Genomic DNA, 25,281 nt, shown 5'->3' with positions numbered 1-25,281 from the left:
GTTAAATAAACTCCAGCATATCTGCTTATGTCAGGTGTTGATTTAACTGGATATGAGGAAAACAATTTACCTATTAAAATCATGGGAAAAAATAGCAGAAACAATAGGGAATAAAGATGTTCCCCTTTTATATATAGGCAAAGGGGAACAGGTCACATTTCAACCCAGTTTCATGTGTCAGAAAAGGTTTTGCTGTTCCTGTAATCTGAGGAACTCCACGCTTCATCACGTTTCCACTGAAAACAAATATTTCTACATCCAGGCTGCACATTTTTTAAAAAAAGACAAAGATTTACAATCCAAATACGGCAGGGTAAATTATTATTGATCAAAGGTTTGAACACAAACACACACTCTTACACACCACCCAGTCCTGCCCTCTGATTGGCCGGCTCATGTGAGGTGAAACACTCCTGCTTGCAGGTGAATGAGCTGCAGGATCGGCTCACCTTACAATTTGACTGCAGGAACGGAGCGAGAAGGAGCTGAGCGTCTTCAGAGGTGATGACAGAACAGCGTGTGGATCAGCAGGCGTCTCAGGAGGATGTCAGGAGGACTGAAAGGGCAGCTGCAGAGCATGAAGCCAGAGACTATCAGTGAGTTTTGGAGAGTAAACACTGAGTCTGCTCTGGACTGCAGGCAGCGGGTCAGAGATATGTTAATATGACTCCGTCTCTGGAAAAATCCAGACATTATAAAGTCTGAGGCTCTTTAAAGGTTTCCCGCAAACGTAGTGGAAAATTTTAAAAGACAAAACATTCAACTGTTTGATGATGCAGCAAGACAGGCGTGTCATAAATGATTGTTTACCAGCTGAAAAATAGATTTACACTGGATGAAAACCTGGGATAAAAATAGTTAGGAAAGTAATATGTTTTACAAATTTTGCAGCTTCAGTTCTGTGCAGAAAGTTTTCATAGTTTACATGTTTGTGTGTCTATATTTTTCACTCTACTTTTACATGAAGTTAATTCACAGTAACCAAAGGCCGGTCCTATACAGTACTAGCCATTCAAAATGTCCCCACTTTCTTTGATGGCCCCTTGGCTGGTCCTTGGCTGGCCCTTGGCTGGCCCTTTATCGGTCCTTGGGTGGTCCTTGGCCGGTTCTTGATTGGTCCTTGGCTGGCCCTTGGTCGGTTCTTGATTGGTCCTTGGCTGGACCTTGGCTGGTCCTTGGCTGGCCCTTGGCCGGTTCTTAGTTGGTTCTTGGCTGGTCCTTGGCTGGCCCTTGGCTGGTCCTTGGCTGGTCCTTGGCTCGCCCTTGGCTGGTCCTTGGCTGGCCCTTGGCCAGTTCTTAGTTGGTCCTTGATTGGTCCTTGGCTGGCCCTTGGCCGGTTCTTAGTTGTTTCTTGGCTGGTCCTTGGCTGGCCCTTGGCTGGTCCTTGGCTCGCCCTTGGCTGGTCCTTGGCTGGCCCTTGGCCAGTTCTTAGTTGGTCCTTGATTGGTCCTTGGCTGGTCCTTGGCTGTTTCTTGGTTGGTCCTTGGCTGGCCCTTGGCTGGCCCTTGGCTGGCCCTTGGCCGGTCCTTGGCTGGTCCTTGGCTGGTCCTTGGCTGGCCCTTGGCTGGTCCTTGGCTGGCCCTTGGCCAGTTCTTATTTGGTCCTTGATTGGCCCTTGGCTGGTCCTTGGCTGGTTCTTGGCTAGTTCTTATTTGGTCCTTGATTGGTCCTTGGCTGGTCCTTGGCCAGTTCTTAATTGGTCCTTGATTGGTCCTTGGCTGGTCCTTGGCCAGTTCTTATTTGGTCCTTGATTGGCCCTTGGCTGGTCCTTGGCTGGTTCTTGGCTAGTTCTTATTTAGTCCTTGATTGGTCCTTGGCTGGTCCTTGGCCAGTTCTTAATTGGTCCTTGATTGGTCCTTGGCTGGTCCTTGGCTGGTCCTTGGCCAGTTCTTAGTTGGTCCTTGGCTGGCCCTTGGCTGGCCCTTGGCCGGTCCTTGGCTGGTCCTTGGCTGGCCATTGGCTGGTCCTTGGCCAGTTCTTAGTTGGTCCTTGATAGGTCCTTGGCTGGTTCTTGGCTGGTCCTTGGCTGGTCCTTGGCTGGCCCTTGGCCAGTTCTTAGTTGGTCCTTGATTGGTCCTTGGCTGGTCCTTGGCTGGTCCTTGGCCAGTTCTTATTTGGTCCTTGATTGGTCCTTGGCTGGTCCTTGGCCAGTTCTTAGTTGGTCCTTGATTGGTCCTTGGCTGGTCCTTGGCTGGCCCTTGGCCAGTTCTTAGTTGGTCCTTGGCTGGCCCTTGGCTGGTCCTTGGCTGGCCCTTGGCTGGTCCTTGGCCAGTTCTTAGTTGGTCCTTGATAGGTCCTTGGCTGGTCCTTGGCTGGTCCTTGGCTGGCCCTTGGCCAGTTCTTAGTTGGTCCTTGGCTGGCCCTTGGCCGGTCCTTGGCTGGTCCTTGGCTGGCCCTTGGCTGGCCCTTGGCTGGTCCTTGGCCAGTTCTTAGTTGGTCCTTGATAGGTCCTTGGCTGGTCCTTGATTTTTCCTTGGCTCGTCCCCTAAAATTCCTTTTTAAACATCAATCTTTGTACTAAAATATTCTTTCTGTCATGATTTGTGGACATTAAGTTCCAAAGAGAAGCATCATCTCCTGGTCAAACCCAGTATTTCAGTGAAAGGGTGGAGTCAGAGTAAAAATATGCAAGAGGGGCTCACTGCATTGGCTGGAAGTTTGAGGGGATTTTGCTGGAAAGGGGGCTGCCATTAAGCTGGCGTTTGACCAGGAAGGACCATTTTGAATGGCTGCTACTGTAGATGGATGCAAAGTCCCATTTTCCCATTTTATCCCAGCTAAAAAAAAAACAAGCAAATTAGTGAAAATATTTTCTAAGTAAGTAAACAAACCCAGCAATTTCTCCTCCGGGACAAACAGGAAGCAACAGTGGAAAGATGATAACATAAGCCTTTATTTAAGACACAATGTTAATGCTTAGAAAGCATGAGGAGAGTAGAAAGGAAAAGAAGGAAACTCCTAGTAGAGGCACAGCATCCGCCCATGTGAAGCTGTGAAAGTTGAGTTTGCAGTAAAAACAGAGACTGACAGCAGGAGGTTGATGCTAACTGGTTTCCCCACATGAGTCATCCTCTGATTGTTTTGGACGTCTGGAGACGACAAGCAGGTAGGCAGCTGAGTCCGGTTTGGTAACAACAGTGAATGATTGAGATCCTGCCCATGTGGGCTCCTCCCGGATTTCCCCAGCCATGGAAAAAAGAGGGGGGGCAAATCATCCTCCAGGAGGAACTCCTTCCAGTAATCCAGGTGATGAGCACCTTATCACAGGTACCAGAGTTTGGATCTGTGCTAAGGAATCTCTCTGGATCAGAACCCAGTTAGGACCAAAGAACTGTGATCAACTCCAGGCCATCATGCAGGGGTGGGCAATTCCAGTTCCTGCAACTTTTAGATCCATTCTTGGTCCAACACACCTGAATCAAATGGCTGAGTTCCTCCTCAGTATGCAGTTTGTTCCTCCAGAGCCCTCTCAATCATCTAATTACTTGATTCGTGTGAGTCTAACCAAAGGCACATCTAAAAGTTGCAGAATACCGACCCTCAGGAACTGGAATTGCCTACCCCTGCTGTAACGAGAAAAGGAGGGGTCATCATTTTCCAGAAGGTCAAACCAGGCAATGCGGTGATGCATGAAGATTCAGCAGCAGACGCATTCATGCTTCACTCGAAAAGTTAGGAAACAGCAATGCTAAAACGTTCGGCTGAGTCTTCAAACTGAAAATGAAAAAAAAACAGGTAAAATGAGCTAAAATTGCTGCAAGCTACTGTGGAAAAAAGCGCATTTTTTAAAACGGTTGAGCTTAGAATCTGAGTTCTCATGTTGCAGCCATTAGACGGCGTCATGGTGGAGAATGAATTATTGATTCAGCTGTTTACTGATTGGCTGGTGGTAAACCTGGAGCCACGCCTCCAAATAACTCATAACAGCCATCTAGGGTTTAAACGAGAGGTGATCAATTAATACCAGATTGATTGGTGAGTTAAATGTAAAATAATAAAGGTTATACGGAGGAAAATCTTCATTATTATCTTTATTACTAGATCTGGTAAAGCTGAAAGGCTTGGTTGATTTATGCAGCTCTTCTTCTTATTGTTCAGCTCTGATTTGGAGGATGTGACAGAGGAGCATCAGCAGATTGACAAGATGGTGGTTGAACCTCTTCAAGGTGCAGATCAGGACCAACAGGAGCCGTCAGGCAGAAGGAAGGCGGCGTTGGTCAGGTTGGTCTGTTATATTCCAGCAGACGCTGCTCCACCGTGAACAACAGCAGGAAAACATTGTTCAGCTTTTCTGATTGGTTGATAATTATCATATTCTGATGGTTTTTCCAGGTCAAAAACTTTAGACAACTCCATGCTGACTCACGTCCAAATAGATTTACACTCCAAGATAGAGAGAAAGAAGTCGCACTACAGCCAGGTGAGTTAGCAAAGACCATCATGTTTTTATCGGCTTCTTTTAGTGGCTTACGGAATTAGGAAATTTGGGGCCCTAGGCAAAGACAGGCATGAGAAGCCATTCTCCAGATAGAGAAATGTTAATAGAATAGACATCCATGATCTGTTCTAGGTTGTGTCCCTCTCTTCTTGTCCCTTTTCTTCTTGTTTTCCTCTCTATGTTTTGTACTCAGCTGACTTTTCATGCTGTCTCTAAAGGAATGAAAGATTTTTTCCAAGCACTAAGCTCACTTAGCTGATTGCTCCTTCCTGTGTTTCCAAAAAGGCCAAAGTAAATAACCCAGTCCTTCTTTTCACTGTAGACAAGCCATGATCTGCTTATCTGTTCTCCATTTTTCATTTGGATGAAATAATAGCTGCATGAATCATGACAGCAGACAAGATAGAGGAGAGCAGGAGGCGGGGTTACCAGAGATGGGAAGTAACGAAGTACAAATACTTCGTTACTGTACTCAAGTAGATTTTTCTGATATTTTTACTTTACTTTACTACTTATTTTTATGGCGACTTTTTACTTCTACTCCTTACATTTTTACACAAATATCTGTACTTTCTACTTCTTACATTTTAAAAAATTGTCTCGTTACTTTAGTTTTGAATCATTTCAATGGAGTTACCGTTATTATTTTTCACGTCATCAATACCAAATTCAATCTAATTGGATGGGAATCTACGTTGCATTTGACGCACCACTACAAGATGAATCGACAGATTCGGCGGTATTCATTGGCGGCAAATCATTGCAGCTTGGTGGCGGTGGCGTTAGCATAGTAGCATGGACGACGAGATGATTGAAAATGAACACAACGGAGATCTAGTCCTATTGGCAGACATCCATTTAAAATGTAGGCAACGGCACGAAAAAAGTGGTTTCTACTTTTACTTTTATACTTTAAGTTAATTTACAAGCCTGTACTTTATTACTTTTAATTAAGTAAAGACGTTTAATCAGTACTTCCACTTTTACCAGAGTATTTTTTAACACAAGTATCTGTACTTTTACTCAAGTACGGAATGTGCCATCTCTGGGGGTTACCAATCTACTCGCTCTGGAGAGCAGAGTTCGCTGCTTTTAGATGTTGTCTCCAAAGTCTCCAGTAGCAGAAAAAAGTCTCTAGATTTGGCGCTAGGAGCTTTTTAGAAATCAAAGTGCTAGAGGGGTCTGAAAAGTGGCTAAATATAGCGACTAAAGCGCTAAGTTGGCAACACTGCTCTTTGCATGGTTTGTTTTCAAATGGTTTGCTTCTGTCTGTTTGGACCTTTCTGAACATGTGCAGCAAATGGACTGATCCAATATGGTGGACACTGAAGGGGGGGGGGCTGAGACACACTTTTAATGAAAGGATTTTTATCAAAAACATAATTAATGTTCACAAATAAGGAATAGTTGTATTAACTATACATTTAAAACAAGTTTTATGGGGCCCCCAGGAACTTGGGGCCCTAGGCAGCTGCCTAGTATTGCCTAATGGTAAATCCCCCCTGACTTAAACCTAACCGACCGTTAGGAAGGAGTCCCTCTGGGATTCCAGGTGCTTTAATCCACCAGATTAGGTTCCACATTCTATCTAATGAGAAAATAAATGAGCAAGAATTAAAATGCTGTCGGATTCTGAAGGAAGATTTTTCAAACATTTCCATGGATCATATATTTATTAATTCATCGGCTTCAATGTTCTTTAAAAGCAAAAACTTCTGTTATTCATCCGTTGATAACATTTAAATAAATGTATCTCTAATGGTTGAAGAAGGAATGGATGGATATTTGCTGACATCTACAGACAAAATCTATATTTAATCATTTGTTTACTTCAGTAGAGAAGATTTGGTGATTATTTGATATCAGAAAATTTAATTAATTACCAGCCTGTTTATTTTTAGTGTTAGAAAGGATTTCAATTTTGGGACAAAGAAAAACCAATTAGATGAATAAAATATGAGAAAACTCCATTATTTTGTTGAAAACAGAAATAGATTTATTACGCATAGATTGGCTGATGTCTCACAGCTTTTAATTCTGCTGTCTTCGTTGAATAAAAACATTACAAACTCTCTGTTTCTCTTCTGTTCCAGCTTTCGAAGAGCAACTGCCAGTACCATAAAATATTTAAGGAGATCAGCAAAGAGGAGCAGCTGAGACAGAGTGAGTCTGCGATGATCTCATCCATCTGCTCCGCCTTAAATACTGAGAGGAGGTTTCATTAAGAGCGTCCGATGTTTGTTAACTAACGTCAGGATGATGGGAGCTGACTGAGTTCTGTTAAAATGGGACACAGTTTTTATTCTGCTTTAAACAATGAAGGATTCTCTGGTTACCTGTCTGTCAGGTTACACCTGTGCCCTGCAGAAAGACATCCTCTACCAGGGGAGGATGTTCGTCTCTGATCACTGGATCTGCTTCCACTCCAAGGTTTTTGGCAAAGACACCAAGGTACAGCACTGAGGCAGCCTTTTATAACCGCAGGGCTTTGATGGATGGGGGGAAACACATTTAAAATAAAACCTCCTGCATCCCCTGAAATGGTCTTTCTGCAGAGACAGTCCCACTGCTGCTGCTTCTACTTATAACAGCTTTTTACTTTCTCTTAGGTGCTCTATTAACCTGATTAAAAACTCAAAGTCTAAATTAAAGCTAACCTCCAAAAGAAGGTTTCTCTGATCAGTCCCAAATACTTTATGTACAAAATATGTCTCAAAGTATGCTTCCAAAACTCTGCAGCAAAAAATTTCAGCTCAAAAATGTAGTATTAGGGTCAGAATAGAGATGTTTATTATTATTATCATTTCTTCTATCTCGAGAATAAAGTCGCAATAGAATAGCCATGAAATTACGAGAATGAAGTTGTTAAATTATGAGAATAAAGTTATAAAATTACAAGAATAAAGTTGTTAAATTATGAGAATAAAGTCATGAAATTACGAGAATGAAGTCGTAATAGTAAGAGAATAAACTCATAAAATTATGAGAATAAAGTCGTAATAGTAAGAGAATAAAGTCATAAAATTACGAGAATAAAGTCGTAATAGTAAGGGAATAAAGTCGTAAAATTACGAGAATAAAGTCGTAATAGTAAGAAAATAAAGTCATAAAATTACGAGAATAAAGTCGTAATAGTAAGAGAATAAAGTCGTAAAATTACGAGAATAAAGTCGTAATAGTAAGAAAATAAAGTCATAAAATTACGAGAATAAAGTCGTAATAGTAAGAAAATAAAGTCATAAAATTATGAGAATAAAGTCGTAATAGTAAGAGAATAAAGTCATAAAATTACGAGAATAAAGTCGTAATAGTAAGAAAATAAAGTCGTAAAATTACGAGAATAAAGTCGTAATAGTAAGAAAATAAAGTCATAAAATTACGAGAATAAAGTCGTAATAGTAAGAAAATAAAGTCATAAAATTACGAGAATAAAGTCGTAATAGTAAGAAAATAGTCATAAAATTACGAGAATAAAGTCGTAATAGTAAGAGAATAAAGTCGTAAAATTACGAGAATAAAGTCGTAATAGTAAGAAAATAAAGTCATAAAATTACGAGAATAAAGTCGTAATAGTAAGAGAATAAAGTCATAAAATTATGAGAATAAAGTCGTAATAGTAAGAGAATAAAGTCATAAAATTACGAGAATAAAGTCGTAATAGTAAGAAAATAAAGTCGTAAAATTACGAGAATAAAGTCGTAATAGTAAGAAAATAAAGTCATAAAATTATGAGAATAAAGTCGTAATAGTAAGAGAATAAACTCGTAAAATTATGAGAATAAAGTCGTAATAGTAAGAAAATAAAGTCATAAAATTACGAGAATAAAGTCGTAATAGTAAGAGAATAAAGTCGTAAAATTACGAGAATAAAGTCGTAATAGTAAGAAAATAAAGTCATAAAATTACGAGAATAAAGTCGTAATAGTAAGAAAATAAAGTCATAAAATTACGAGAATAAAGTCGTAATAGTAAGAAAATAAAGTCATAAAATTATGAGAATAAAGTCGTAATAGTAAGAGAATAAACTCGTAAAATTATGAGAATAAAGTCGTAATAGTAAGAAAATAAAGTCATAAAATTACGAGAATAAAGTCGTAATAGTAAGAGAATAAAGTCATAAAATTATGAGAATAAAGTCGTAATAGTAAGAGAATAAAGTCATAAAATTACGAGAATAAAGTCGTAATAGTAAGAAAATAAAGTCGTAAAATTACGAGAATAAAGTCGTAATAGTAAGAAAATAAAGTCATAAAATTATGAGAATAAAGTCGTAATAGTAAGAGAATAAAGTCATAAAATTACGAGAATAAAGTCGTAATAGTAAGAAAATAGTCATAAAATTACGAGAATAAAGTCGTAATAGTAAGAGAATAAAGTCGTAAAATTACGAGAATAAAGTCGTAATAGTAAGAAAATAAAGTCATAAAATTACGAGAATAAAGTCGTAATAGTAAGAGAATAAAGTCATAAAATTATGAGAATAAAGTCGTAATAGTAAGAGAATAAAGTCATAAAATTACGAGAATAAAGTCGTAATAGTAAGAAAATAAAGTCGTAAAATTACGAGAATAAAGTCGTAATAGTAAGAAAATAAAGTCATAAAATTATGAGAATAAAGTCGTAATAGTAAGAGAATAAACTCGTAAAATTATGAGAATAAAGTCGTAATAGTAAGAAAATAAAGTCATAAAATTACGAGAATAAAGTCGTAATAGTAAGAGAATAAAGTCGTAAAATTACGAGAATAAAGTCGTAATAGTAAGAAAATAAAGTCATAAAATTACGAGAATAAAGTCGTAATAGTAAGAAAATAAAGTCATAAAATTACGAGAATAAAGTCGTAATAGTAAGAAAATAAAGTCATAAAATTATGAGAATAAAGTCGTAATAGTAAGAGAATAAACTCGTAAAATTATGAGAATAAAGTCGTAATAGTAAGAAAATAAAGTCATAAAATTACGAGAATAAAGTCGTAATAGTAAGAGAATAAAGTCGTAAAATTACGAGAATAAAGTCGTAATAGTAAGAAAATAAAGTCATAAAATTACGAGAATAAAGTCGTAATAGTAAGAGAATACACTCGTAAAATTATGAGAATAAAGTCGTAATAGTAAGAAAATAAAGTCATAAAATTATGAGAATAAAGTCGTAATAGTAAGAGAATAAACTCGTAAAATTATGAGAATAAAGTCGTAATAGTAAGAAAATAAAGTCATAAAATTATGAGAATAAAGTCGTAATAGTAAGAGAATAAACTCGTAAAATTATGAGAATAAAGTGCCCAGCAGCCCAACAAAGCCTGGTTTTAGTTTAGAAAACATGCAAATAGAAATGGATGAACGGGTCCCCCCCTTTGGAACGGGGGTCCTTTGGCTTCTTCTGTTAGCCTGCAATGCCCCATATAGTCTCTGATAGGGGGGTCGTTAAAGGGAATTGTTGGCCTGGCTGAATAGGTGAGGTCTTCTGGGGTTGCAATGATAGTGTGAAGGAATCAATTTAATCGCTGAATTGTAGGTTTTTGACAGCAGAAATCTGAGTCCAATATAAATACTGTTTAAGGTTGTTTTTTCTTTCTTATCATAGATGCCTCCTTCCTCTCAAACCACCTGTCTTCTTTGTCCAAAATGTGAGCATTCTGGTCCTCCAAAGAATGTCCTTTGTCCATCAGGTGTAGATGTAACGCAGAGTGTTGTCCAGAGGAGGGCGCTCTTCTGTGTTGGGCCATGCGTCTGTGGAGAGGTTGTTTGGTTTCTCCAAAATAATGATCAGAATATTCCTCGCTGCATTGACCTGCAGACTCCACTCTGCTCAGATTAGGTCTTTAGGATGAACTAGTCTCTGTTTCAGGGTCTGTTTTTAATGTTGACAAAGTGAAACTTCCTAAGAGGCATTAAACAGTGAGATGAGTAAAGATGGAAGGTTTGGTGTTTAACTTGGACTGCCTCTTGTTGATTTCAGATTGCCATCCCTGTGACTTCTATCACCAGCATTAAGAAGACCAAGACTGCCATCCTGTTGCCAAACGCTCTGGTGATCGCTACCGGCAGTGACAGAGTGAGACATCAAAGATAACTGATTGATGTTGATCAAAGACTAGAAACCTCCTAAAGACGATTTCCCTTTTTTTGTCGTCACAGTACGTGTTTGTGTCCTTCCTGTCCAGAGACAACACCTACAAGTTCCTGACATCGGTTTGTCTCCACCTAGAGGTAAGACGGAGTAATCGACGTCAACCAGGTCAGGCAGAGAAAACAGGTCTTTTTTTCCCCCCAGCATTTTATTGTCATTCCACTATTATTATTTATTATCCTCAGCCACCAGCAGAGGGAGCCAGTGCTCTTTAGAAGGGGCTCAGCCTGGCATAGAGGGCCATGTCACTCAGCAGCAATATAGACCCTCTGTGTTCAGGCAGATCATTGCCACTCAGGCAGAGTTTCCAACAAGTACAGACTGATATGCCTTATGACCTTTAAAGGAGCGTTCTTTTCATTATAAAACACGTCCTGAAGGAAGAAACTACATCCCTTATAGACAACGAAGAATTTAGCGTTCATTAGAGCTTCTATTCAAGCTATGTTCTCGTTCCAAAGAGAGACGCTGTATCACTGGGGTCCATAGTGGGCCTGCATGAGTCAAACAGACAGTTCCACACGTATGCATCCAGAATGCTAACACACAAGGTTCTGTACCGTTCCATCTGTCCAGGAGATTGGTTCATAGCTGTCCATCTATCAGTATTTATGTCCCTCGCTGAAAGTTTCTCAGGTTTCCTCATCAAGGCAAAGCCGGAAGTTCCACCTGTCCTCAGAATATTTAGGCAAATAGGCAACTAATTAACTTAGTCCTGATTTTTGCAACTAATCGTGCAACCATGAGTTCAGTATACAATGGATCAGAGACGTCTGGTTCTCAGAGGACAGGATTCTGTCCTACGCTTGATTCTTGGCACAGTTTTGATTTGTTTTAATTATGACTTTGTTTGCTCCTTAGCCTTGTGGTGTTGGACCTCCCTGTTTTCCTTCTGGGGCTACTGATGATGAGGTGTTTTCATCAGGGGGTCACATATTTGCGTCTCTGTCCCGGCCATCATCTGTCCCGCAGGCTGAGAGTGTCCCTGACATGTCACTCTCAGCCTGTGGGACAGGCTATCAATGATGCTATCAATAGGAATGATAGCATCCAGTCTTTCCCTGACTGTGAACCTGAAAGGTATTATTTGTTTACAGTGGGCCCCTGGGCCCAAAATGCTGGAGTCGTCACGCAGATGTTTGACGGTGGTGCTGCTAGTATTTCCTCCGCCACCATTCAGTTACACAGAGGAGCAGAGGCTAATCGCTAATGTCCGTTGAAGGCTCCATGGGGACAGGCAGCTTGTTTTCAAAGAGCTGACCATCTGTGTGTTTGGGCCTCTGTTCATAAGGGCCAACCTGTCTCTCTCCAAACATCAGTGGACTGGATTGCTCAGGCTAAATCTATGGCATATAGATGTGCAGGCCTACAGCCTCCTATCTGTGTGTGGATTGTTCCAGGGTGTCTGTTCAACTTGTCTGCCTCAGACAGATGAGATGACTGTTAGACCCTTTTACCACTGGCTGAAAAACACGTTTAAATCTAACACCAATGGGCTTTTAGTGGCAGTGGGAACAGCTCACTGATGCATGTCTACCGGCAGCGACCCTCGTTAAAATCAGCTCAGCTCTGATCGGCATGGTGTGGGAACACCATAGCCGGGTCGACGCGCTAATTTTCGTGATACCATTAAACACAACATACGGATGTCAGCACACCACACCCGTCGCTTCTGCTCTAACAAGCAGAAAAAACTCTGTTTTCATTCTATAAACATGGAGCAGATAATAGAGATAAACTATAAAGCACACTGACTACGCCCTGGCTTCCTTCCACGTTGCTCTCCATTGTTTACTCTCCTGATTCCTGTCGCATTGATGACATCATCAATGTAGCCTTGTGAGACCATCCTGATCTCGCGAGCTTTCAAGGTTTCCCTCGCAGATCAGTCTGGAGACTCTCCGTTAAAGAAAATTTGGAGCCGTTCACCAAACGAACGTCCAATCAGCGTTGGCTTTGAGGCGGGTTGAGGTGTGACGCAACGAGAAGCGTGACAGTTCAGTCTAAAGAACATGGCGGCTTCAGCCGATGAAACTAGCGTTAGCGTGGCTATCGAGCAAGTTTTAATTACAGAGTATTTCTTCACTGAAAGAAGAGCAAAACACTGCTCTGGAGGCTTTTCTCAGAGGAAAAGATGTTTTTGCTCTTCTACCGACTGGTTTTGGCAAGAGTAGCCTGGCTTGTGGTTGTGTTTTTGTCGTCGCTCTGTTACGTCATATGCTTCGTTGATCTGATTGGTTTATTTGGCCCGTCTATCACCAACATAGGCCAATCAGCTAACCAGTGTTTTCGCCCCTTCCCAAAATTACTGCAATGGAAGGTTTCCAGATGGATATGCAGAGCTAATCCATCTGGCGGAGTCAGGTTATCATCAATGCTAACCCAGCGTAATGATGTCACCAGACACGCAGCTGTGGGGGGAAAGAGGCAACGCAGCTGACAGCGAGGATCTAGACCAGCTTTTAAACCCAATGGGAACAGAGACAAATGCTGATTGTTAGCGAGTCGAATTATGTTTGAAAAAACACACGTTAACCTGCTATTTTCAATGGGAAATATGCTTTAGTCACAGACATTATTCTCACGGTGAAACACTTCTGTCTGTTATCAAAGGGTTGTATTATTTAGGTTTTTTCTCTATGTATGGTAACTTTTCTACATTTCATATTTAAATGCCTTTTTGTCTTGTATTGCAGTCGTTTTCCTTTATATTCATATATATTCATATTTTCTTTATATTTCCCTCTGTGTGGTTTTGTAATTACTGGTTGAAAGTGAATGCATGTACGTTAAACAGAGGCGTTTTATTCCCTTCTACAAATGTTAAAGAGGTCTGAGTCAGAAACTGTGCCGTTTGACCTCCAGAGCCTGCAGCTTCTGCTTGTCTGTTATGTTGATGTGCACAGGAGAGGAGTCCAAGCAGCAGCCCTATTCCTTCCTCAGCTGAACACAGCTTCAGAGGTCAGAGGTCGCCGCTGTTGCCTCGCTTCCCTATGGTGGGTTCATGGTCACAAACAACATCCATTTGCACCCTGACCTGTGACGGTCACACAGGGAATCATTAGCGAGTTTATTAGTGTTTGCTGTTAGTTGGATGAATAAACAGTGACGTCAGCAGTTCTCCATCCAGATGGCTACAAAGATCAACCCGTTATATGGCTGCAAGGTTCATCAGACTGCTGCTCTTAAAGGAGAAGTCTGCTTATATTCAGAATTCAAACTTCTGAAAGTTCTTTAAATATGAAATTTATTCCATCCTGTTCAATAAATGATCAGTGTTTTTAATTCAGAGTAATTTTCATGTGAATGTGCTTTACTGGAGGCATCCATGTTTATCAAAGAACACTACTGCCACCTACTGGTTAGTGACATTGTCACGGTGCGGTATCGGCTGTTGATCAAGTCCCAGTGCTGTATCTGGTGTTTGTCACAACGCGCTATTATCCAAGTCATCTTGAAAACATTCTTCTTCCAAATGTTGGCTACATATTACGGGTTTTTTCTCTGGCCAGAAGTTCGATGGCAAATCCTCCCTCTTCAAGTTGGCGATCCAACGACCAACCCGTCCGTGGAGGATCAGGAATCAGAAAGGTGGAATAACTCTTTTTTTCACTTTTACCCGATGTATTCCAGCATCCAGCTGCCATGCACGTGGGCATTGTCAGTTTCACTATAGCTCTGGTGAATTTCAATGGTGAAGTCCTCTGGAAATCTTCAATAATTGTTGTTGATTGCAGATGTGTCTAGTAGTTCCCATTGATTTAGCTTGGAAAGCGGGGAGAATGGCGCTAGGCTTACCGCACCGTGACGTCACTGCTGGAAGATGGCAGGAGGGAGGGGCTACTAGATTTGGGCAAAAATGGCCGCTCCCAGACTCAGTGATCGCGACAAAATTTTTTGTTTTAATTTTTTACTGATTAACGCTAAATTCATTAAATCACCACAAACGTATTAGTTTTAGGTATAAATAATGATCCCTTTATTATTCCTTGATGACCGGACTTTTCCTTTAATGCAGGAAGATTGAAGCAGTCAAACATTAACTGACTAAATAAATAACTGAAATAATTTGAGATTTTGCGACACTATTGGCATTTTATTTATCAATAGCTTGAGAAGAAAAATGGCGAGGAGAGATAAGAGGAAGACGTGCAGGAAATGACCCAGATCATATGGCTCTACAGGTTCCTCTGATTAAAATACTCTGATTTAACATGCAGAGGATAGAATCGTTAGCTGTGTGATTAATCTTTCCTGCAGAGTGATTTCGTTGACTTGGATGTAGCCGTGAGACAAAGAAGGCAGGAGATGGAGGAAAACAGCAGCTCCGACTCACAGGCCCCAGACTACGACAAGATAGCTGGTATAACCTTCTGTTTCATGTTATTGGGAATTTACATGCAGAGTGTAATGTTTTAATGACAAATCCTAAATAACATACAGTAGATATCAGAGGTCAGGTGGTTTGGGTTCTGGTGTTAGCAGAGAGCATTTGACCTAAGCGTCGTTTTCTTTCTGTAGAATAGCCTCAAACCAATATTTATCAAGACTAAAAACACATTTGTTTAGGATTGCCTTCGACTGTTCTAGTTAAACAGTTCAACTAAAATATCATTAGTTCAACTTTTTTATTTTATTTTTTTTCCTACTTGCTTTGATTTTGTTTTATTTTTCTATATTTTAATCATCTAAAGCTCTTTGCATTGTCTTTGCACTGAATTGTGCTATACAAATAAATTTGCAAAAAGACCGGAAAGATGTGATATTCTGGGTGAATCACAGTGGGGCCAGGGCTCAGCCCTGAGGAACACCACTAATGATATGAGTCGCTGAAATTCCAGACAAGACAAGAGAAATTCTGTCTGTTTACAGCATAAGAGGGGAATATGATTTAAAACATACATTGTTAGGATTGTTCCCCAATAAGAAAAACTATTTCAAAAAGCATTTATTTCACATTTACGGAAGAGGATTAGGGCCACTGAAAAAAAAAAAAAAAAAAAGTTAACTGATTTTTTTTTTTTTTTATTTCAGTATAGTATGGGAAAAAAGTCAGAATTCTGACTTTAATCTCAGAATTCTGACTTTAATCTCAGAATTCTGACTTTTTTTATTGTCAGAATTCAGTCAGAATTCTGAGATTAAAGTCAGAATTCTGAGATAAAAGTCAGAATTCTGAGATTAAAGTCAGAATTCTGAGAAAAAAGTCAGAATTCTGAGAAAAAAGTCAGAATTCTGACTTTTTTTTCTCAGAATTCTGACTTTTTTATTGTCAGAATTCAGTCAGAATTCTGAGAAAAAAGTCAGAATTCTGACTTTAATCTCAGAATTCTGACTTTTTTCTCTCAGAATTCTGACTTTTTTTATTGTCAGAATTCAGTCAGAATTCTGAGATTAAAGTCAGAATTCTGAGATAAAAGTCAGAATTCTGAGATTAAAGTCAGAATTCTGAGATAAAAGTCAGAATTCTGAGATTAAAGTCAGAATTCTGAGAAAAAAGTCAGAATTCTGACTTTAATCTCAGAATTCTGACTTTTTTTATTGTCAGAATTCAGTCAGAATTCTGAGATTAAAGTCAGAATTCTGAGATTAAAGTCAGAATTCTGAGATAAAAGTCAGAATTCTGAAAAAAGTCAGAATTCTGAGATTAAAGTCAGAATTCTGAGAAAAAAGTCAGAATTCTGACTTTTTTCCCATACTATACTGAAATAAAAAAAAAAAAATCAATTAACTTTTTTTTTTATTCAGTGGCCCTAATTCCGTACACACTGCAGCTGTTTATTCAAATTATATATTTTTTAAATGTAAAAGAACAAAAAGCTGCATCTAAAACAGGCTTTAGAGATAATTATTTACTAAAAGCTTTTCCTTGCAGACCTGCCCATTCCTCATTATCTGGACGCTCTGAAACAAAGCGTGAAGACGTCTTCTCCAGAGCAGCAGCGCAAAGTGAAAAAGCAGCCTCTCACCCAGCAGAGCTCAAAGCGTTCAGGTGAGTTTCTCTGACATCATGACTCAGCTTTCAGGAACAACCTTCTTGTTTCGGATGAACTGATAAATCTGAATCTACCCTCTGATAATCTGAAAGGATTAACCACAGCTCTATGTTTGGCTTTCACGTAATTAGACACATTAGTAGAGAAGCAATTAAAACAGTTTTTCCATAATCTTCCTTCAAATTTAGACTCAGGTGTTTCCTACAAAAAAAAAAAAAATCCATCAACCATCTTAACAACCCATATTTCAAGCTTTGTTAACTCATTTTAAACGTTCCTCTCCTGTTATCACAACATTCATTGATTACAGGAACACTTTGGTAGAATAAGTGGCCATTTTCTAAGTCAGATTAAATTCATTAGTCATTTTCTCAAAGTGTTTTTGGTAAAAAATAAACAAATACCAAATTTCTGATTTCTACATGTTGCTTTTTATCAGGATATTTGTTCGTTTATTGAAATGATAAGCATGAAAAGTTTGTTTTCTTTGTTTCCAGGCTCTGAAGTGGTGATTAACAGCAGCGTGAAATCAGTTTCTCTCAACACTCTGCTGATTATCTACATGTTTCTGTAAGATTCACTCAATGATTCTTTATTAGAATTGATTACTATACAGATTATTTTTCTCTTGTCTCGTTAAATGTGCGTAGTTCTGTCAGATTACCTGATCTTCCAAGGCTGAAGTATTAATCCTCAGTTCATTTCCTCTCATTCGTGTATTAATGTGGCTTCGGTTTATCCTTCTTATTGTTCTGCTATAAAAAACAAAACAAAAAACAGAATTTGCAACTTAAACTGAAATAGTGTGAAGTAATATAAGGCAGCTTGATATTTTTAAAAATGTTGCAAATTTTGTTGAATTAAACTAATTAAACGTTTGATGAATTAAATGCAACATTCAAAGAGTCGCCAAAAACTCAGTCTTGAAGAAATGTAGAAAAACAAATAAAAAAAATAACCTCTCCTGAGAAGAATTATGGAGGATAAAAAGTGCCAAAATTAAATAAATAAATACAGCATTAAATAAATAATTAAATGTCTCAATAATTAATTAAATGTGGAATTAAATAAATAAATGTAATTCATTAATTAAAACCATGTCACTAATATAAAGTGCCACAATTAAATAAATAAATACAGCGATAAACAATTAATTAAATGTGTAATTCATTAAATAAATAAGGAATAAAATATATAAATGTGTCATTAATTTAATAAAATATGTCTTCATTTTATTAAAAAAATATATCTAATTATTTCAGTGTGCATTTAATTATTTCATGGTCCTGTGTCGCAGTGCATCGAAACCATTAAAAGAATCTGTCAAACTCACCCATCAAAGTTAGGGGGCGGGGTTAATGTGAATCGAGTCTCTGTAATCGATTTGCTTCGCCTTAATGTGCAGGGTGACCAATCAGGTGTTAGATAACTGCCCCCTAACTTTGATGGGTGAGTTTGACAGATTCTTTTAATGGTTTCGATGCACTGCGATACAGGACCATGAAATAATTAAATGCACACCAAAATAATTATTTTATTTTTTTTTAATAAAATGAAGACGTATTTTATTAAATTAATGACACATTTATATATTTAATTCCTTATTTATTTATTTAATGAATTACACATTTAATTAATTGTTTATCGCTGTATTTATTTATTTAATTTTGGCACTTTTTGTCCTCCATAGAGAATGACACAACCAGCTTTAGTTCATCAAATGACATAAATTTGTTCAGATAAACATTTCAGACAACTGTTTCCCGTTCACATCAGAAACAGGACATGAGAATCTTGAATGCAATAAGGACATGTTTATCTATGTTTCCCCCTTATGTAAACTGGGGAGGAAACTTCTTTCCAAACCTCCTTATTTTCCCTACATCTCAGCTTAAAGAATGGAACAAAGCTTCTAAGCAATCACCCCTATTAAGGAAAAAAAAGGGAAAGTTTAACATTTTATCTCACCAACAGGACAAGAAAAAAATATGATTCCACAAAACTGAAAATTGCAAAAAAATGTTTAACGTTTGCCATCAAAGCTTAAGAAATCATTATGTTTCATAGGTGTAGTTTGTCAAAAAAAAATTGATTATGTAACGATAATCTTGATAAATGTCGAAATGTTGTAAATATCATATGTTTTTGCAACATTAAAGATAAAAAAAAAAAAAACATTTCTCTGCAGACATTAGAAAAGCTCCAATTATCCATTCTGCTTTTTAGGGTAAAATTTACTAAGTAGCTGTAATCTGCTATAACCAGTGTAAATAAGATGAGATATTTGATCGATCACAGTAACAAACATGGAAGGGTTAACAGGATGAAGGTCTGGTCGTAGTAATAATACTCATTATTTATATTCTTTCTAGTCTTTTTATTTACTATACGGCCAAAAGAAATGGTCCCACTCTAATATTTAGTTGGACCGCCTTTAGCTTTGATCACAGCATGCCTTCGCTGTGGCATTGAGTCAATAAGCTTCTGCAAGATGTATTTCCACCAAATGATTCAATTCAATTTATTTATATAGCGCCAAATTCACAACACATGTCATCTCAAGGCACTTTCCAGTTCAACCAGATCATACAGTCAAATTGATACAAAGTTTTCTATCTAAGGAAAACCAACTGATTGCATCGGCTCATTGACTCTTCAGCAATCCTTCACACTAAGCATGCTTGTAGCGACAGTAGAGAGGAAAAACTCCCTTTTAACAGGAAGAAACCTCCAGCAGAACCAGGTTCAGTGTGAGCGGCCATCTGCTGAGGCCCACTGGGGTTCAAGGAGACAGAAGCAGAGATACAAAATGATGCATTCGTTTTTCACAGATGATGCTACAGCCTGACCGCCGCCTTATCCAGCACTTCCCAAAGATTCCCAATTAGGTTAAAGTCACAGGGAAATCACATTTAAATGTCAAATCATTCTGGCTTAAACATGTATATACGTAAATGTCCTCTTTATAAAACGATATTGTTCCAAAATTTGGAACATTTCTATTTTTAAAGGAAATCCTGTCTTAAAATCTGTGTTTTTTTTCCGTTATCTTCTGCAGGCCAGTTAGTTCTACGTCAGCTTGAACACCTAAATTCAGCCAATCATATATCAACGATCATCTGTCAATCAAATGTTTTCGGTCATAGCATCTTGATTCATGTGTCGCAGCTAATATACGCAACGGTTGAAACCAGAATCCTTTCCTTTCCCATTGAGTTGCGTCCCAGTGTTCACGGGGATGGACGTCTGTGTCTTCGGCAGGCGTAGAGCTAACAGAACTGGCAGCGTTGCGAGGCAAGGGCTCAAACATGTACGGCTGGAAGCCTTCTACACCAAACCAAGCTTCTGCCGCCCTGGCGTCCTCTTCCACAACATCTTCGTCCCCGCTTTCCTCCTCTAAATAAAAAATGGATGACGGAGGAGACTCATCCACGACCTCCGACACTAAACTCTCCTCCTCTTGCATGTTTCCGCTGTCCATAGCGTTCCTTGACAGCGTCGTTTCTAAGTCACCAATTTAGTGCTACTTGGTCCCAATGGAATTTCCCATTGGGAACCTGCTAGCACTAAGATGCTAACTGGTTAGCAAGATGCTTCCAACAAACCGGCCACAACCAAACATGCTTGCGAACCTTCCGCCACAACAATCCCGCCCCCTTGATAATCGACCAATCACATTCACTTTATTCAATCGTGTAAAGTCTGGCACCACTTCGGAAAATTAGGAAATGAAAAGGTTGGAACAGCCGCTTCCCTACGACTTTTAACTGCTTGAAAAGCCTTTTTTTGTAGAAACCAATGATAAATGTCTTTCCTGCATGATGTCGTCGAGTGATAGGAGAACCATAAATAATCGGCCCCTCTGTTGCCCCCACAGGGTGTGCATCCTGGTCCTGTCTTCCTGCTATCTGGCCTTCAGGATCGTTTCCCTGGAACAGAGGCTGACAACGCTTGGCTCTGTCACCGACATCATGCATCATGAGTGAGTTTCAGATACAGTTTGAGCAAATTATTACAGATTTAAATCTAGATTAATCGACTTTAATGAGACTTGTGTTTAAAGTACGTAAGATGATTAGGAAAAATTTGTTTTTAAAGTTAACAGATTTTTTTTATTTCCAAAACAGTTAAAAAACAATCCTCTGGACTTTGTTTCCAAGTTTGAAGACGTTTCTCTTCCATCCAGGAAGATTTTTCAATTCAAAATGTCATCTGCATGTTTCCAAGCGATACAAGTCCTTGTCTATATAAAGACTCAAACTCACTGCCGATTCAGACATTTGAATTGAGAAAGCTTCCTGGAGAGGTGGAGAAACATCTTCAAATCTTGGAAACCAAGTCCAGAGGATATTTTTGAATTTTTACGGAAAAAATGTCAAAAATAGCGTTGAGTTTCAGGTTTTATCCAGCAGCCCAACAAAACCTTGTTTTTGCTTAGAAAACATGCAAATAGAAACGGATGAACGGGTCCCCCCCTTTGGAATGGGGGTCGTTCGGCTTCTTTGTTAGCCTGCAATGCCCCATACCTGTCTATGTCTCTGAAAGGGGGGTTGTTAGAGGGAATAGTTGGTCTGGCTGATTAGGAGAGGTCTTCTGTTCTCCTGTAAAGCGGTGGGGGTTGCAATGATAGCAGCACAGCGTCTGTGGATAATAAACAGTTTCAGAGGAGTGATCATAGCGCTCTGCATCAGCAGTGCTGTGTCTGGCTCCCTGCCAGCTCCCAGTTCAGCCTCTCTGATTGGTTGGTGAGGCGCCTCCAGCAGCAGAAGTTACATTTTTCCAACTTCCAGCAGCTGCTGCTTTCGCAGAGCATCCTGCGTGATGTAGCGCAGAGTCTTGTCCAGAGGAGGGCGCTCTTCTGTGTTGGGCCATGCGTCTGTGGAGAGGTTCTGGGATTTTGTGTTTGGAGTCCAGCAACATCTGGGATGGAGACGTTTTTGCTTTTAATCATCTACCGTTATGTTCTACTGCTATTTTTTATTTATTTGAGTTTAATATGGCGAAAAAGTCAGACATTTATTTATTTATTTATCTTAGTGGCCCTGATCCTCTTCCATACTAAAGTAAAGAGCATGAGCAGTAGTTTTTATTAATCTTAGTCGATGAAATCATTTTGGATCATTTGGTCTTTTTTGGTGGATATTTGCTGATTTTTCTGTGTCCGTGTGCGCTGGTTTCCTTCATAGAAGCGGCTTCCTTTCTGGGAGTGCTGATGGCAACATGGAGCTCTTCTCTGAGCTGCTGACCATTAACCTGCTGAAACTGGAGAAGGTGGGTCCTCCTGCCTGTTTGATCTCATTAATGCTCATCATTGTCACTAACCCCCCGATGGTAAACGAGCAAGGAATAATCAATGGATCATTATTTATACCTAAAACTAATACGTTCGTAGTGATTTAATGAATTTAGCCTTAATGAGTAGAAAAATAAAATAATTTTCACCACGATCACTGAGTCTGGGAGCGGCCATTTTTGCCCAAATATAGTAGCCCCTCCCTCCTGCCATCTTCCAGCAGTGACGTCACGGTGCGGTAAGCCTAGCGCCATTCTCCCCGCTTTCCAAGCTAAATCAATGGGAACTACTAGACACATCTGCAATCAACAGCAATTATTGAAGATTTCCAGAGGACTTCACCATTGAAATTCACCAGAGCTGTAGTGAAACTGACAATGCCCACGTGCATGGCAGCTGGATGCTGGAATACATCGGGTAAAAGTGGAAAAAAAGAGTTATTCCACCTTTCTGATTCCTGATCCTCCACGGACGGGTTGGTCGTTGGATCGCCAACTTGAAGAGGGAGGATTTGCCATCGAACTTCTGGCCAGAGAAAAAACCCGTAATATGTAGCCAACATTTGGAAGAAGAATGTTTTCAAGATGACTTGGATAATAGCGCGTTGTGACAAACACCAGATACAGCACTGGGACTTGATCAACAGCCGATACCGCACCGTGACGTCACTAACCAGTAGGTGGCAGTAGTGTTCTTTGACAAACATGGATGCCTCCAGTAAAGCACATTCACATGGAAATTACTCTGAATTAAAAACACTGATCATTTATTGAACAGGATGGAATCATTTCAGATTTAAAGGACTTTCAGAAGTTTGGATTCTGAATATGAGCGACTTTTCCTTTAAAACTAAGCTTAGCATCAGCAGGCTGATATTAATGAACACCTTTTTGAAATTACTGATGTGTTTTTGTTCTCTGCTTTTCTTTCAAACCGTCCACAAAGTTTCTTCTCAGTAAAAGTTTTATTTGACCACATGCCTGTTTGTACGAGAGAAAATTGAGTTCGTAATCTGATCTGGATTACAGGCTTGTTTCTCATCTGCTAAACTTTGAACAAGTTATTCTAAATATTACAGATGTGTTTTTAAGGAAATCCAACCAATTGTTCTTTCAGGTACAGAAGAGTCTGCAGAGGCTTCTGGAAGAGGCTGCATGATACGAGAATCAGGAAGAGAACATGAAGGAGCTGCTTCCAGTGCTGTAAATAAACTGTGAATATTTAATTTATTATCTGTAGGAGGTTCAGACTGTACAGAGTTAATAACCACAGTGATTTTAAAACAAATACAACTCTGACTGTTTTACCAATTAGCTTCATGTATAAACCAGTAACTCTTATTGATAGAAGGGAAAAAAAAACTTTAAACTGTAATTGCCTGAAAAAATCGCCTGGAATCCGCCCTTTGAGGTGGAGCTCTGTCATGATCGCAGCCCCGGTTGCTGATCTACTCACTCACTTCATTCACCTGCTGTTCCCTCCCCGCTCTCTAATTATCATTCATCTTATTCACCTGCTCCCTCTGCTTTATATGCGGTTCAGCTCAGCTATCAGGGTCAGATCATTATTCTTAGGTTTTTGTGTTAGTTATCCATGTTTTCTCTGTTTGGTTTAGTTTTTGTTTAGTCCTTGGTTTATGTACCCATCTCTGGAGGCCAGTGAAGTGAGAGGGTTTGTCTCTTGTCTTCTAGTGGTGTCCCGGGTCTTCTCAGTAGAGACATCAGGGTTTTGGCTTGGCGTGCGGGAGAGGCCAGTTTTAATTACTGTAATCCTGGCTCTTAGGAGGAGTACAGTTTAAAGTTCTGCAGATCTCCTGGTACCGAGTCTTGTCTCTGTTGCTCAACCACTGAGCCCGCCTGTCTCTATCTGAGCGTATCTGTCTGAGCTCGCTGCTGGACTCATTGGAACTCTGAACCTGCCTGAACGCTCTGTGGATTCGTGGAACCGTGGATCTGTCTCTTCCTGTTCGGCTTCGAACTCCAGGATCCCAGAACTGTCCTATCTGATCTGTTTTCCCTGACCTGTATCGGTCTCCTGTCCGCTCCCTGGGGTTACTACGTCGGGGACACTCTGGGCGGCTCTACACCGCAGCGCGTTTGGCGGTCCATCGGCTGGATCCTGCCTTCCTCAGAGAGGATGGACTGAACTGTTAAAGCAGAGTCTCAGTTTTTGTTCCTTTTCTGTTCTGTTTTATTTACTTTGTCATTCAACGTTTTGGAACTTTCCACTGTCTGACTCGCCTGAATACTGGGTCCATCTGTCCCAATTTGTGACAGAATGATGTATAAAATGTATTTAAAATGTTTGAAAGCTTTTTTGTTTGAACTGAATGTGACACACTGAGACTTTCTGGACAAAAAGAGACCAGGTGTGCAGACCATATTATAACTCAGAACATTAAACTGTTACAAAAACAATGTTTGGATGGATATATTTCATTATTTTAGAAAAAATATTTTGGGGAAATATTTGTTTTTGAGATTGTCAGATTTTAGAATAAAGGTTTATTTGTGCTGTACATGTGAGTATTTCATGTTTTCTCTTCTGTTTCCCATCCTTGATTTATTTATTTTTTATTTTTTTGCTGTTTGTGATCTTAGAGAAATAAAAAGAAATACCTTCTCTTTTAAGGTTCAGGATCAACACCATTCCTAAGCAGTATCCAAACATCCAGAACGTTCTCCTTAGAGTTTTCTTCCTTTATGAACATCTCCGATGGTCGAGTATCGGCACAGAAAGTCCAGCCCGACCCGACCAAGACCGTCAACCATCAGGCCCAGACACACCCGCCCTAGGTCTGATGGTGGAACAGACCTGCCCTCGGTTTGACGGTGGGACAGACCTGCTCTGGCTCTTATTTTGGGACAGACCTGCTTTGGCTCTGACGGTGGGACAGACCTACCCTCGGTCGTATGGTGAGACAGACCTACCCTCGGTCGTATGGTGGGACAGACCTACCCTCGGTCTGATAGTGGGACAGACCTGCTCTGGCTCTGACGGTGGGACAGACCTACCCTCGGTCTGATGGTGGGACAGACCTACCCTCGGTCGTATGGTGGGACAGACCTACCCTCGGTCTGATAGTGGGACAGACCTGCTCTGGCTCTGACGGTGGGACAGACCTACCCTCGGTCGTATGGTGGGACAGACCTGCCCTCGGTCTGATGGTGGGACAGACCTGCTCTGGCTCTTATTTTGGGACAGACCTGCTTTGGCTCTGACGGTGGGACAGACCTACCCTCGGTCGTATGGTGAGACAGACCTGCCCTCGGTCTGATGGTGGGACAGACCTGCTCTGGCTCTTATTTTGGGACAGACCTGCTTTGGCTCTGACGGTGGGACAGACCTACCCTCGGTCGTATGGTGAGACAGACCTACCCTCGGTCGTATGGTGGGACAGACCTACCCTCGGTCGTATGGTGGGA

The 25,281-nt window shown here is 39.9% G+C and overlaps 1 protein-coding gene across 1 annotated transcript; it reads left to right on the top strand.

Annotated features, from left to right (window-relative positions):
• The first annotated feature begins 24 nt into the window (after window positions 1-24).
• LOC119784857 (GRAM domain-containing protein 2B) lies at window positions 25-24,391 on the top strand. The gene is made up of 14 exons (XM_038287112.1): window positions 25-596; window positions 4,099-4,221; window positions 4,333-4,420; window positions 6,532-6,601; window positions 6,786-6,889; window positions 10,397-10,492; window positions 10,576-10,647; window positions 13,474-13,563; window positions 14,828-14,930; window positions 16,443-16,559; window positions 17,061-17,133; window positions 20,441-20,545; window positions 21,750-21,834; window positions 22,973-24,391. Exons 1-14 carry the CDS (start codon window positions 505-507, stop codon window positions 23,012-23,014), a joined length of 1,260 nt encoding a protein of 419 aa, XP_038143040.1. The 5' UTR covers window positions 25-504; the 3' UTR covers window positions 23,015-24,391.
• Window positions 24,392-25,281: the final 890 nt, after the last annotated feature.

The sequence above is a fragment of the Cyprinodon tularosa genome, unplaced genomic scaffold (genome assembly GCF_016077235.1).
Source record: "Cyprinodon tularosa strain WSP-4 unplaced genomic scaffold, ASM1607723v1 ctg235, whole genome shotgun sequence".
NCBI classification, from domain to species: Eukaryota; Metazoa; Chordata; class Actinopteri; order Cyprinodontiformes; family Cyprinodontidae; genus Cyprinodon; species Cyprinodon tularosa.
The sequence above is the reverse complement of the archived record's forward strand: the minus strand, read 5'-3'. Positions and strand labels throughout refer to the sequence as shown.

Bases quoted from the DNA above. Each gene is read 5' to 3' on its own strand.
- LOC119784857 (XM_038287112.1), top strand. From the start codon at position 505: ATGACAGAACAGCGTGTGGATCAGCAGGCGTCTCAGGAGGATGTCAGG. The intron at 20,546-21,749 runs GTGAGTTTCAGA...TTTCCTTCATAG, and splicing joins ACCGACATCATGCATCATGA to AAGCGGCTTCCTTTCTGGGA. The intron at 21,835-22,972 runs GTGGGTCCTCCT...TTGTTCTTTCAG, and splicing joins ACCTGCTGAAACTGGAGAAG to GTACAGAAGAGTCTGCAGAG.